The following is a 13,953-nucleotide window of genomic DNA, read 5'->3' on the forward strand; positions in this document are numbered from 1 at the left end:
TTTGCGAAGTAGAAATATTTTAATTCAGCCTTCATATAAACTATTATCAACACACATTACACAAATATCTTAACACAAAATTTAAAAGTCTCACTGTTCCTGCAACAGTTAGCCTCTTTTCTCCACCCTGTCCACAAGAAAGCCAAAACAGAACTGTACGGGTAGCTGAAGTTTACTGTTAATAAACAGCCATCTTAACTATTTCCTCACATCCTGTACAAGACAAGGATCTTGGTGGCTTGCAGGGGTGGCCTCTGTGAGACCTAGCCAGTTCCAGAATGGACTCACTGCTGGCCAAAACTGAGCCAGTGAGCAACCCTGGTTGCACCTCTGATGGCATATTAAAGGGAAAAAACTGCACAGCAGCACCTAAGTGAGAGACAAACGAGAAAACGAACTAAACAGCCCACCAAGGTCAGGGAGTGAAAGGGAGGAGGAGCTCCAGGTACCAGAGCAGAGGTAGCCCTGCAGCCTGTGGAAAAGACCATGGTGGAGCAGGCTGTCCTCCTGCAGCCCGTGGAAGACCACATGAGAGCAGCCACCCTTCCTGCAGCTTGCGGCAGACACCACGCCCCAGCAGGTGAATGCACCCTGAAGGAAGCTGCAGCCCATGGAACACCCACTGAGGAAGGCTCCCACCAGGAGCTGTCACCCTAGAAAGGAACACGTACTGGTGCGAGTCCTCTGCCAGGAAACGCAGTACAGACCTGTGCCGGAACAGTTCTTGAAGAACTGGAGCCCACAGGAACGACCCATGCTGGAGCAGGTGAGAAGCGTAAGTAGGCAGGAGCAGCAGAGACAAGTGGTACAAACTGACTGCAACCCCCACTCCCACTAAGGGCAGGAAAGAGGTAGAAGAGTTACAAGTAAAGCTGAACCTGGGAAGACGAGGCAGGTATTTTTTTCACTTTTGAGTTCTCACTGTCCTACTCTTATTAATAGGCAATAAATTAATTTAGTCTTGCTCCCTGTCAAGTCTGTTTCACCCATGACAGTGATGTTTGAGCAATGTCCCTGACTTTATCTTGATTCAACAGGCTTTTCCATATTTTCTTGCCTCATGTTGCTGAGGGTAAGTGAAAGTGCAGCCTGCTGGGCACGTGGCAAGCAGCCAAGGTTAGCTCACCCCACATCCAGATGAAAGAAACCCATGACGAGCTATGCCAAGCTCCATTTTAGGAACTTGACAAGAAAGGTCCTTTTTTTTTTTATTCAAACAGATAAGGGCATACTAATCAAGTCGCTTTCCTTAGAAAGGAAAGCTACAGAAACATCACCTTAGTAGTGAGTTAGTTTTATAAATAGAAATTGTCTTTGGCAAGGAAGACCCAGTATATTCATAATGTTGATATACTTCATTACACAACAGTGTTAGGTAGCTGATTAATCATCTTCTTTAACACAATTTTCCATTCTCAAGACTTTGCTGGCTTAAGCTTCAGTGCCTGGCGGATGACTTTTTGCAAGTTTCCTTCCTTATGAAAGAAATGTACGAACTGTGCCCTTTATCGTTCCCCTGCAAATAGGGCATTTTCTGAGGGATGGTGCACATTCTTTGCATACTACTAGGTGACCACATGGAATAAAAACAATGGAAACTTCTTTGTCCATGCAAACTTTACACGTTCTTTCTTCCTGCAGTCTCCTCAGTTGTTCTTCCATAGGTAAACCTGGAAAAAAGTTAACCTTTTAAGCAGCCTGAATATATGTGCATTCTACTTAGAAAGTAGATTGGAAAATAAAGGGTGAAACTGAATGTGACTACGTTCACTAAATATAGATGGCAGTGAGAAAATAAGCACACTTTCCAGAGCTCAGAAACCAGCGTGCAAGGAACCAGTCTGTACTTTCCATTTCTAAGGGACAACAAACAGCTCAGGGACTGGAGACCAGCTATAGTTCTTGAGACTTATGTTTATATTTCAGCATATGCTGTACTTTTTGTGTTTGGATATTAGAAGCACAGAGCACAACGACTGGTGGAAGTGAGCTATATTCAGATTTGTGTACTTTTCCACAAGTCTGTTAACATATTAAGTTTCATATGCATCTGAACTACAAGAGTAAGAATCAGAGCTAACTCAAACTCAAGTCTGACAAGTTTATCCATCCAGCTGTTGGCCAAGCAAGAACTTAGGACAGCTATAACCCACTTTGGAAAAGTAAAAATCACGGTACCTCCTATGAAATGCTAGCCTATTATTCACTGCTTGATCCCTACCAAATGCCTTCGTGAGAACTTGTACCAGGACCAAGCCCAGCATGTATCTGAATTTCTCGAGCTCCAGAAAACTCAACCTCCTAGTGCAAAGGGTCCTGTGTAAGGCACAATGTATAGCTTAAGGCATATAGACTTGCGTGCAAGCCTGCGCATGAACTTAAGATGTGCTTATCTCAAAACTGCCAACATAAATCAGGGAGAGGGTCAAGCATTAAAAAAAAAAAAAAAAATCAATTTCTTAACCAAAGTTAATCTCTTTTTAGGATGTTAGTCAATTGTCCCAAAATACCCTTTAAAGTAAGAAAGTGGAGTTTAAGATACCTGACACATCTTCCGTGGGAACATACTTCATGCTCTTCTCCACTAAAATAAAAGAAAACGAACAACCAAGTCATTTCACTAATCTACATTCCAACAGCATCTGACTTTTATCTTTAGATGGCAAAGACAGCACTAATTAGTCTTTGATAAACTTACATCCTTTTAAGGAAAATGACATACCAAATAAATCTTTGTAGAGTACAGGGTCACAATCTCGTAGACAGTTTCTGAATATGCTGGCTGCTGCGTTTCCTTTCACTAGAACTGTGTCTATCAGCTCCCTTGCTTGCAATGCTGTCTGAGTCTTTTGTTTAATAACGTCATGCTCAAGTTCCGTTATCACTTTAGCTGACAATAAACTACCAAGGATTGGAAGTACACATGTTAAACGCTGGAATAAAGCCATTCGGTTCTTCCGGATTAAGGTCAAATCATCTGGAATAGAAAAGGGATTGGGTGTTTGTTAGGAACACAGTACTCCAAGCTGCATTTTTGCTTAGTAACCGACACATTATAAACTCTACTTGAAATGTTCACTTACTAAAGAGCATTAAAAAGACCTCAAGAAGTTTTAGCGGTACTTACATAAAGAACATACGTAAGAAAACCACATACAAGCAGCTTTGGAGCTGAAGCCTTTTCATCTACAAGGCCTCCTGCTCCCATGTCTACATTAAATGGTTTGAGGGGATCTTGTCTAACTTCATACGGGTCATGCTCTCTGCGGAACTGCAAAGAAAAGAAGTGGAACAGCTCTGCATAACAGAAATACTAACCCACTGACAATTGACAGGTTAACTTCAGTCAGTGACGGTCAAAACCATGACTGAGGTGCAGATGGGATCAAGCTTTTCTAAGAGGTGTCCAACAGAATTATATGCAAGCAAGCCAGAAGCATAGCACAACTAGATTCAGTTTTTAAATATAGTCTATCACAATTTTAAAAACAAAGTCTCTTGAAGATTTAATGGCTGAATCCATCTCTGTTTTTGTGGCAGAATATACAAATAGGAAGGAAGCCATTTTATTTCAACTTGTAATTGAGAAGTTTCATTACTGCTTTAAAGACTCTAAAAACACGGGGGGGGAAAGGGGTGTCTTCAAAAAATGTACATAGTCTTGTAGCAATAGGGAACACAAAAGGTGCATCAAATAAACACCATTCAATGTCTGACCTACATGGTGGTTTCAGACAGAAAAGCTGACCTTTGACAATCTTACAGAACCTAAATTTGTAAAAGCTAGCCAGCTCCTAGAACAGGAAAATGTTGGCTCACCAGTTCAAGTACCTTAAAAAGCAGGCAAATTTAGAAGGAAAAGGAAAAAAAGTATGTTAAAGTATTTTGTTTCAATTTATTTAATTAGTAGTGATATAAAGGCACACAGTTATTAAAAAAATATGGCTTTGTTCCTGTGGAAAGAATAAGGTGATTCTAAACTCTTGGAACCTCTATGAATCATCTTCCAGAAAGGGAAAGAAATAATTACGAGACTGCTAGCTATACAGATTGCCAAATAATGCTCTTAAAGAAGTTGATCCTAAGAGCACGTAAATTAAATCACTTTGTGAATAAAAACAATTATAAAAATCACGCCAGAAAGCAGAACAATACAAACCACTTCTGCTTTCATTTTTATTCATGCCTTATGCATACCTGATGCCACTTCTTCAAACTGTCTCTCTTTCTCTTCTTCCCTCTTCTCATCTTCAGCAGTGAGCAAATCGGACACAAGATCATTAACAGTCTTGTAGTTTTCTTCAGTGGCCAAGATTTTACTTTGCACTGTTTGCTTTATTAGCCGTCTGCTGAATCCCATCTCCAAGGCAGCTTTAACTACAGGTGTGTTCATCATGATTGCATCTTCTGAATGATTCTCTCCAGGTTCAAAACGAATGACTAATCAAAGAAGAAAATCACTGTGTATAAGGTAAAGAACAGAATACTCATACAACCTACAAGTCAACACATCAACATTATCTACACGCAATACCTAACACTAAAAAGCTAGGTAATTTCAATGGTTAAAGAGATTTTTTTTTAGTAATTGGTTTCCATTTTTAAAACTAGTTACTTGCATTCAGTTGGATTGAATCCATGATAAACTTTGACCCATGTCAGGTTTCACAAAAAAAAAAAGTCTAGGATAATCCAGAGAAAGATCAGAGACTCCCATTGTGTCTTCAGGTTGTCGTTCCCCCCTCCCATACACACACACTTATAGTCATGTTTAACTTTAGCCTTAAAAAGCATCTTGATTGAATCTCGAGTTAGAAACTCAAAATTCGGGGCTTCTAGTGCAAGCAATTGCTCTATTTCAGCTCTTGATCAATCCATCCATCTTACTAAGCACCAGGCACATGAGACTGACTCATCATCCTCAACCAGCAGGGACTACGATATTATCTCCTACTTAGCCTGTGGGAGGAGTTTATTGCCACCGTAACTGGAGCTCCACTCACAATGGAACTCAAAGACTTCACTTTAACAGCTTGTCCTACCCTTTCTCCAACTACTGCCACTCAACTCACAATTTACCTAGCTCTGTGCCTAAAAATGGAGTTGCATTAACTGCATGACACCTTCAGCAACTACTCCACCAAGGTCGATACCACAGATCGATTTAGCAAACTCCAGCTTGACTTGTTTCTGTTTAACCCAACAATGAAACAAAAAATAAAGGAAGTGCCAAGCATTCAAAACTAAAATCTAAGCAGGATATGGCAGTATGTAAATACGGAAAATGAAAGCTGATATGTCTCAAAGGAGCTTCCGTAAAGTCTGTTCTTTAATGTTACATAGACAGTTATAGTATTGTTGTTCCCAAGAAAGCCTAAGATTCGCTAAATAAATTAGTTTTGGAGAGTTTATCATTAAGTCTGCAAAGTGCTGAGGGTCTTCACAAATATGCTTTTCATGTTATATTAATATACATACTTGGAGGATCGATGTTTTCATCTACAGGTGTATCAGAAGTTGACAAGAGCTGTAAAATGCAATGGAATTGCATTAGTATCCACGAATTGCTTTTCCTTCTACATACCTTTCTAGCTACTTCTTGTCTCAAGAAGTTGGGCTGAGCTTTTTATCTGAATGATATCAGTTAAGTATTTTTACGTATGGTTACACAAGTCTCAATTTCTTCAACTACATAACCAATATAAAGTTAGTGCTGACTACTTCTATTAAGAGAGTTTTGGCTTATTCTTATCATATCTTGTATGGATAACGATAATTCAGCTGTGAGGAGCTGCACAGACAATTAAGAACTCCCTGTGACTGGTTTCTGAAATACCAATTGCTGATCTGCACTGTTCACCAAAACTTACATAATCATAACTTCCTTCTCCTGACACGGAGGCTCAAAGGATCTCGTTGCCTCATAATGAGGAGCAAAGGTTTGTCTCTAAATGACTGGGTGTTATAACCCCTGAATTACTACTATAATATTATACCACCTACTTAATAATTTCTCGTGAAACTCCTACCACGAGTAACCTGTACAGGGTAAGTTCCAATATTTCAGTTCCTTTAGCCATCGTTCAGCACCGAGTTTATTTTTTTGTGCCCATAAAGAGCATTTACCATGTGAGAAACTTAGTAGAAATATATATAGAAGTAAGGCAGAAGGATGTATGGAACTCCCCAAAAGAACACAGCACTCTTCAACATGGGAAAAAGGAAAGTTGCAAAACAAACAGTAAGGTTTACCTGTTCAAGCAGATGGGGAAACCTGGCCTGAATCTGACTTACAAACTCTCTTCCTTTTACACGAAGCAGATACTCACACCTGAAACATTGGCAAAAATGTATTCAATTATACCTTCTATTTCCCAATAAGAAGAAAAACAAAGAATGAAACCATCTACAATAGCACAAAGTAATTTAAATGCACATTTCATGCTGAGTGAAGGAAGAGATGAGTTTTCTTAACTGGAAGCTTGATATAGCCTAGTACCTGGTAACACTTCGATAAAGCTTTTCCACGATGTTCAGCAGTCAGTAGTCTTACGTACATAAATGCAGCAGCTTTACATTCTGCTACCACTTTTAATCAAAACGACACATCATAAATACTATGTCAGCTTCGTTGCAAAGTGCAGTGACAAAGTTTGTAACTCAACTTCTTATTGTTCTCTCTCTTACTCAAATCATTTTAAAAAAATTATCAAAATTCAACACCACTACCAAAGCCAGATCTGCTTCATGAACGCAGAGTTTTATCTCTTTTTAAGTACATTTATTGACCAGGCATAACAGAGGGAAACAAAGGTGTCATTTAACTGTAAAAACATCCTGTATCCAACAGGAGCTGGTAAATTGCCTTTGTAAGATTAGTTGGAGCATAAAGAATAATTATTCACTTCCCTGAAATTAAGTGCAGCTATTTCTGTCATTAATGAACATGGAGATTTCCACAGGCTCAGACAGCAGTCAGGTATGCAACTGCCATTTAATTATAGGGAATGTATCCATAAGTTATTTCTGTCATTTTTCCAATAGAGATGTGTTAACAGTCACTGAAACCTTCTACACAATCCTTCCTACACCTAGGAGACTAAACCACACCTGCCGAAAGGCTCCTTAAAGAACATTCAGTGTGTGCACAGAACTAGACTGAAGTTCTAAGTTCTTTCTACCTCAGTGCTCAGAAGCTTTTTTTCTCCTCCGCCTGCTTTCTGAGTGCTTCCCTTATCTGCATATGCTCACTAAGAATGCAGTATCACTTGCTAACAGTGATTTGGGGATGCACACAGCTTTTAGTTATGAAGGGGAAAGACTTAAGTATCATGCTTAACGAAGAAGCATTTTAAGACACCTTTAGCACTTCAGAGCTTTCAAAAAGATGAACATGAAATACATCCAAGTGATAGAATGAATTTGTACACTATATGGCAAAATTAAGAACATTCAGCGCAGCATATAGCTGCCAAAATTAAAAGTACTTAAGCAGTAAGGATATGAACAAATTGTGATAAAGAGTTTGCAAGTTACCTTGGAAACCATTTTGCATGCTCAATCCATGGATCATCTCCAGATTCCCAGCACCTTAACCCACCATCACAGCAGAAACACTTCACATCATCGTTGCGGCCTTTAAAAAACAAGGCGAAATATCTAGCAAACATTTACACAGGTTACTTTAAAACAAATGTTGAAACAGCAGTATGAATAAAATCAGAGATACCAGGTTTTCTTACTTACCTACATAGTAAAAGCCAGCATCTGCAAGCTGTTCTGGTTGAACTGTAATCCTAGTTGGCCAATTTATGAATGTTTTAACACGTGCTTCATGAGTCTGCATGCTCACATTTGAAACATTGAAACTTGTTTGGTCTCGGGTGAGATTTTCCACAAAAGGGCAGTTAGGAAAGTGTCTCCGATGCTCTGACAAGGCATTATCTTTTGGTTCCCAGTTACTCAACTGACCACCACAGGAGAAACAAGCAACTTTGTCTCCTGTCCCCAGGTAGTAAAGTCCAGCCTTTGCCAGATCAGCGGGCAAGAGAAACATCAGGGGCCATGCATGAAAAGTGCGTAGCCTAGCCTCTTCAGTACTCATTGAAGGATTGTGAGGCTTAGGTCTTAAGTGTGAGAGGTCTTCAACAGCCCTAGTAGTTACTGGGTCTTGAGGAAAACTGGAAAAAGAGCCACTGAAATAGCCAACTTGTTCAAAGCTTGGAGAAAGCGTCATGGAATGTAGAGATGATGAGAGACCGCTTGTGACCAGAGGTGAAAAGGCAGAATGAGAGGACAGCCCGAGGTGGTTCACTGAAATCATGTCCTGAACAAAACTGCAGCTAGGATACCGCTGTTTGTGCTTTTCCATAGCATTATCTCCTGGCTGCCAGTTGTCCAACACCAAGCCACAACTGAAGCATTTAACTTTATCTTGCACACCTGTGTAATAAAACCCAGCCCGGGCAAGACTCCGTTCTGACACTGGCACATTGACAGGGAAAGTAGAAAACGTTGACATTCTGTAGAGTTCACAGGATACGTCGTATTTCAGTTCACCACACAGAGCGCTCTGCTTCATCATGCTAGCCAAGAGAGGGCTATTTTCCATTATGTTCATAATGGAGTATTGTTGGAAAAATGGGACAAGTCTTCCTCTGGGAGGTAGCTGTGTGCATTAAAGGCAATTCTGAATAACCCCTGCCTGTGCAAAAGTAAGAACCTGAAAATGAAATATTTATGTGCAACTTTCAATACAGGTACGAATAGAATTAGCCACGATTAATAGACTTCAAACATTTGCTGAGTTCTTGTACTTGTGTCTACACAACTGCTTTTGCACAAAAGCTGATCTATCCCATCAACAATTAAAGAAAGCATGTTTAAAAGGACAAGGACTGCCCCTTGAACTACACATGCATCACATGCTTTCCTTGTTCTTTGTATCTGGGAGAGCAGCGCCAATTACTCAGGCTAGTAGAGGCTGGGTCCAGAGGGCAAAACCTCAGATGGGTTTATCAAAATCCTTTGTCAATAAAGAAACTAAAACTGGAGGGTGGAGGGGGAAGCTTCAAATAAAATGAAATAGTATGTTACAGTTCAAAATGATGTCAAGTGCTTTAGGATCTACTGTGCCCTAGACAACTATACACATGCAAACTTTTAGTTTTTAACTCTCATTAGGAAACTGAAAGTAACAGCTTCTTACGCTCAAAAGAGCCCCTGAACTGACATTACCCGATTGATCTGGTGTATCTGCTACTACTGAACTGACAAAAACACCCTTAACATCTGCATATTGTTGTAGCGATTGTTAAGACTTAAGAAGTCAGTTTCTACTCAACTTCAAGTGTATCAAATATTCAGCTATGAGATGCATAAATCCCATGCATTGCCTCTGACAAGAACATACTGCCTTAATGAGCCTCAGGCTTTTCTGTCTGTAACACTGTCAGCAAAGGCTGAACGGAGCATTTCAGTTTTAACCTGGTGCCTTAGTTACAAGTATGCACTTATCGCATTTAACATAAATAAATTGTTTTGTGTCAGGACATTCTAATGCTTTATACCAATAAATTAAATTTTTGCTGTATGCCATATTTATAAAACAAGCAAACCTCAAACAAAGGAAAAAAATAAAGTTTTAGTTTCTTTATTGTGCACAGAACTACCTCCCAGAGTTCAGACTGAAGTCCCTTCTAAGGTGCCTACGTCTCCATATTTGATAATGACTGTTCACAAGAAGAAACTGTAAATGTCTATAGCCTCAATGAACTCCTCTGGGTGGAACAAAACCTGTAAAGAAGAAAGAGTAGTGTTTCAAAAAACGCAAAGCGATGTGCACGTAATATCTACATAAACGAACTACACAAACTGAAGCACTAAAATCGCAGAGGAAGCTTTTTTGAGATGTCAGCTAGTTAGTTTCAGGAAGTCAACTTTATGTACTGTCACATGGAATGGATTTTACACAACTTCCCTGCTACTGACACATATGCAAAACTGTTTAATCCACAGGCAGAAGCATTTGGCAGATGGATGAATCAGGCTGCACGATCACAAGCTGTATCAGCATAAATAGAGGGAAAATCTTGTACAGAAGATGGTACACCCCTTTAAATTTGCTTAAGGCTGCAGAATCTCAACCAATAAAGATCCCATTTTATTACACTGGCTTATATTACAGCTATTGAAATTTCTTATTTAGCTAGATCTGACTATATTTAAAGGGTAACTTCAGCAAAATTTGGAACTTCACCAAAAATTTCAGTCAAGAACAAAGTTCACACGTTCTTAAATATATATATATATTATAATTATATAAATATATATATAGTAACCTGTTCTGCAGTATCAATTTATTGCAAGTTCTTCCAGGAAAGACTCAAAATGGATGTATATGTCACAATAACACAGCCTTAGAAAAGTCCCCTACAGGAAAACTGCATTTTCTAGCGCTTACCACGGTCACCCACCCTGTTAGTGCTCCCACTAATTTCCTAATCCCGAGGAAGCGATTAACAATGGCACAAAGGCCACGTGCAGCTGGGACTGAGATGTCAAGGTCTGTGCACAACGCTAGTCCAAAACGTCTCCCGACTGGGAAAAGCCAAAATAAGCGAGTTATATCACAGCACGATGATGTATCCCTAGGAATCACTGACTGCTCGGGCTGTTACCTGATAACACTCCTCTAGTATTACCGTGCGTTATATCCCTACATAGCCTCGATGCCCACAACCTCCCGGCCACCAAACCGCATGTGTCCCCCCGGTTACCCCGCAGCGACACCGATAAGTTAATTAAGCCCAAATAAGCAATATTTAACGAGCCCAACACCACACAAGGGGAAAGCGAGCTGTCTCAGGCGCTGCCGGCACCGAGCGGGGACACGCAGCAGGGGGGAGCTGCCACACAGCCCCGGAGCCCCCTCAGGACCTCTCCTTTCCCCCCTGCCCCTGTCCCCGTCCCTGTCCCCGTCCTCCCCGCTCCGTGAGGCGTCTCCCCGGCTCCCCAGCTCCCCGCCAGCCCCGCAGCAGGCCGCGTCCCGCACCCCCGAGCCCGCAGCCCCTCACTCACAGCCTCCGCTCGGGCCCCTCGCAGCAGGCGGCCGGGCTGCGCGCCCCAGCCTATATGGGGCGCCCGGCCACGGGGCTCAGGGGGAGCGGAGCCCCCTCGGGCACCGCCCCGGCCCGGGGAACTCCGTCCACGGCAGTGGCGACGCTGGTAAAGCCCCGGGATCGGCGGAGCGCATGCGTTGCCCGAAGGGAGAGGGCGGCCACCGCCTCCTCCTCCTTCGTCCCGCCCGCCTGAGATGGCGGCGGGGGGCTTCCTGCGCCTCCCTCTGTGTGGTGGTGTCCGGGGGAAGGCGCCGAGCTGCGGGTCCTCAGCGCCCCTCGGCCCCGTCTCAGCCCCCCGGAGCGGGGCTCGGTCCCCGCCGGGGTGAGCGGGAACGCTCGGTACTTTCCTAGCGGGCGGGGAAAGCCCCGAGGTCGGCGTGCTTCCCGCTCCGCCCCGGGGCTTTCCAGGCTCCTTCCTGCGCCATGCGGGACCCGGCGGCGGGCGGGCGGGGGGCGAGGCGCCGGGACCCCGCGGGTCCTGGCCGAACCCGAGCTGAGGGGGGGGCGGCCGCGGAGGTTAAACCTGAGGGCTGAAAGTCTCAGGGGAAGGCAGTGAAAGTCGCGGGGGGAGGGCAAAACTGACGGCGCGTTTCCATCGGAGAGGTTTAGGACGGTATCTGCACGTAAAAGTCTGAAAAACTTCCACAGGAGGTACCATAATACTGACCGGCGCTCAAAATCTCCCGGCAGAATTACGATATGACGTTTCCTATAAAGAAACGGCAGACAGAAGGTGAAAAAGCCCCGCTTGGTGCATTTGTGATGACAGCGATAGCGGGGTGTTTGCACAACTGAGAACTGAAGGGTAAAAATAAAGGAAGCATGACTGAAGAGCGTGTTATGACACAGACGGGTATTTTTTTTTGTAACTGTTCCAGTAAGGTGAATTTGCAAAAGACTCATTCATATCTGTTCTAAAATGGTGTCAAATTTCCTGTCATATGCGATGACGCTCATCAATAATAATACCGAGTCACATTTCAGACATCTAAGTGCAGTAAGGCAGTACTGGAACACCATTTAACTTCCCTTAATTCTTGACATAGAAATGTTTCAGCACTTGCTAAAAAAGAAAAACAACCTTAAAGTTTAAAATTGTTATCAGATCGCCGACGCGTCATTTTAAGGAAGCTTCTGACATTGAGAAGACAACAGTAGGGTTTCAAAAATGGACTCAGCTCTCCAAACACCTTATCTGAAGACGGATAGGGTGTGGGATTTCAAGTTTGTTGCACACAGGGAGCTCAGTATCACATAAGCAACTGGGCTCTGTGCATGTGTGTATGCGTGGCTTTAATTGCAGCTGCTGAAACATTTGTTTTCGTGGACCAAGCTGCTGATGTTCTCAGCTTGGGACTTCAAGCAGGAGTTCCCAAATAAAATTACGTTGAAACTATTGCTATAGATTCCAGGTGGCCTCTTGACTTTTAACCACATTCTCCCAAAGTTCATTCATTAATTCACTGTTCCACCTTAACTCTCTCTGTCCTGCAGTGCTTCCCCGCTTGGTGCCACTCCATGAAATCAGAAGATAACTAAAGGTTTCTTAGCACTGAAATTCCCAAGGGGTGATGTGTCACCAGCAGCATCCCAGCTCCAGCTTCAGCATGGGACCAGGGTAACTCTCCAGAGGCAGGGGCAGGGGCAGAGGAGTGCAGCCATAGTGCTTCCAGTCATATGCAAGCTAAAAGCAGCACATGCACAACATGAGCATTCCTTTCACCGACTGCATCAGAGTTTGAAAATCACAGGCTTGACCTAAGAAACAGTAGGATAAACAAGATGCTCTACTTTGCAGATTCGTTGCTCTGGAGAAGGGGAAGGAAGGCTGTACTAGGATAAAGCTCTCCTCAACCAAAGGGAACTGCTCTCTTAGCGAGTCCCATGTAATCAAAGAGGTGACAGTACTAATAAAAGTGTGGCTGCCGCATTACCAGTGCTTGTGAAAATAAACCTAATGACAGTGTTGACTGAAATAGCAAAGGTGATATAGCCAGTTTCTGGAGGTGGAACATGATGAGCCTGCAGCATGAGTGCATGATGAATGCCAGCAATAAGTAGGACAGACAGGCCAGGAAGCAACTGATAGGACTGCACATCCAGAAATATTCTCCAGGAGGCCTGATGAATGTCTGTCCGTGCTGGGACCCATCTCTTGATTCCTTGTCCAGTTCACCGTCTTCCACAGCATTAAAACATCTTGCTTTAATGGTGCCTCTGTAACATGCCTAAACGTCCCTGAAGGGGAGAGGGTAAAAACACACTGTTGTTTGCCTTCCATTGCTACTGCTTTGCTCTCCCTTAAATTCCAGGGGACCTGTAACCTAGTTTTTCACCACCATAAGTGACTATGTCAGATTATCTCACTAGGATTTCAACTTTACCAATACACGCTCTGGATATGCTCGGATACTGACAGTGATTGTCTCTCAGATGTTTTCTGGAGATACAAGCAGCTCAAAGCAGTAAATTCATCATGTCTGTGCTACCAAGGATGAGATACAACATAATCTGCAATTTCAGTAGTAGTGCTCTGGTCTTTAGCCAAGAATGGACCCCTACTTCTTTTTTTGTTTTAGGGAAAAACATTCTGTTAGATGAAGAAAAAGTACTCCCTAGAACATCGCTTGTATTACTTCAACCATGTCTATAGCATACCTATAGCCTGCTTGGCTGTCAATTTATAGAAACTAATGAAAGTATCTAAATTCCAAAATTGCTTTTAGGAGTGAGAAAGTATTTCTCCAAGGCCTTACAGTGCTTCGTCTGGGAGCCATGCAGCTCCACCAGTGAAGGAGACTCCCGTACCTTCTCTTCCACTCATCTAAACCCA

The 13,953-nt window shown here is 42.6% G+C and overlaps 1 protein-coding gene and 1 long non-coding RNA gene across 2 annotated transcripts; one reads left to right on the plus strand and one right to left on the minus strand.

Annotated features, from left to right (window-relative positions):
* On the minus strand, positions 1–11,249 carry BIRC2 (baculoviral IAP repeat containing 2). Its single transcript, XM_080576837.1, has 10 exons — positions 11,080–11,249; positions 9,672–9,795; positions 7,747–8,722; positions 7,537–7,636; positions 6,253–6,331; positions 5,479–5,527; positions 4,198–4,440; positions 2,723–2,977; positions 2,543–2,584; positions 1–1,670 (listed from the first exon to the last, which is right to left on the minus strand). The coding sequence occupies exons 3-10, from the start codon at positions 8,618–8,620 to the stop codon at positions 1,477–1,479; spliced, it is 1,836 nt and encodes a 611-aa protein (XP_080432963.1). The 5' UTR covers positions 8,621–8,722; positions 9,672–9,795; positions 11,080–11,249; the 3' UTR covers positions 1–1,476.
* Positions 11,250–11,714: 465 nt separating this feature from the next.
* Positions 11,715–13,036, plus strand: LOC308188148. The gene is made up of 3 exons (XR_013945179.1): positions 11,715–11,925; positions 12,615–12,738; positions 12,919–13,036. It is a non-coding gene; the product is annotated as an uncharacterized lncRNA (long non-coding RNA).
* Positions 13,037–13,953: the final 917 nt, after the last annotated feature.

The sequence above is a fragment of the Anser brachyrhynchus genome (genome assembly GCF_964034855.1).
Source record: "Anser brachyrhynchus genome assembly, chromosome: 1".
In the NCBI taxonomy this organism is placed as follows: Eukaryota; Metazoa; Chordata; class Aves; order Anseriformes; family Anatidae; genus Anser; species Anser brachyrhynchus.

Excerpts from the sequence above, each read along its gene's own strand:
- BIRC2 (XM_080576837.1), bottom strand. The coding sequence starts at position 8,620 with ATGAACATAATGGAAAATAGCCCTCTCTTGGCTAGCATGATGAAGCAG. Across the intron at positions 6,332-7,536 it reads CATGCAAAATGGTTTCCAAG|GTGTGAGTATCTGCTTCGTG; the intron begins GTAACTTGCAAA and ends CCAATGTTTCAG. Across the intron at positions 4,441-5,478 it reads TGAAAACATCGATCCTCCAA|TCATTCGTTTTGAACCTGGA; the intron begins GTATGTATATTA and ends TTCTTTGATTAG.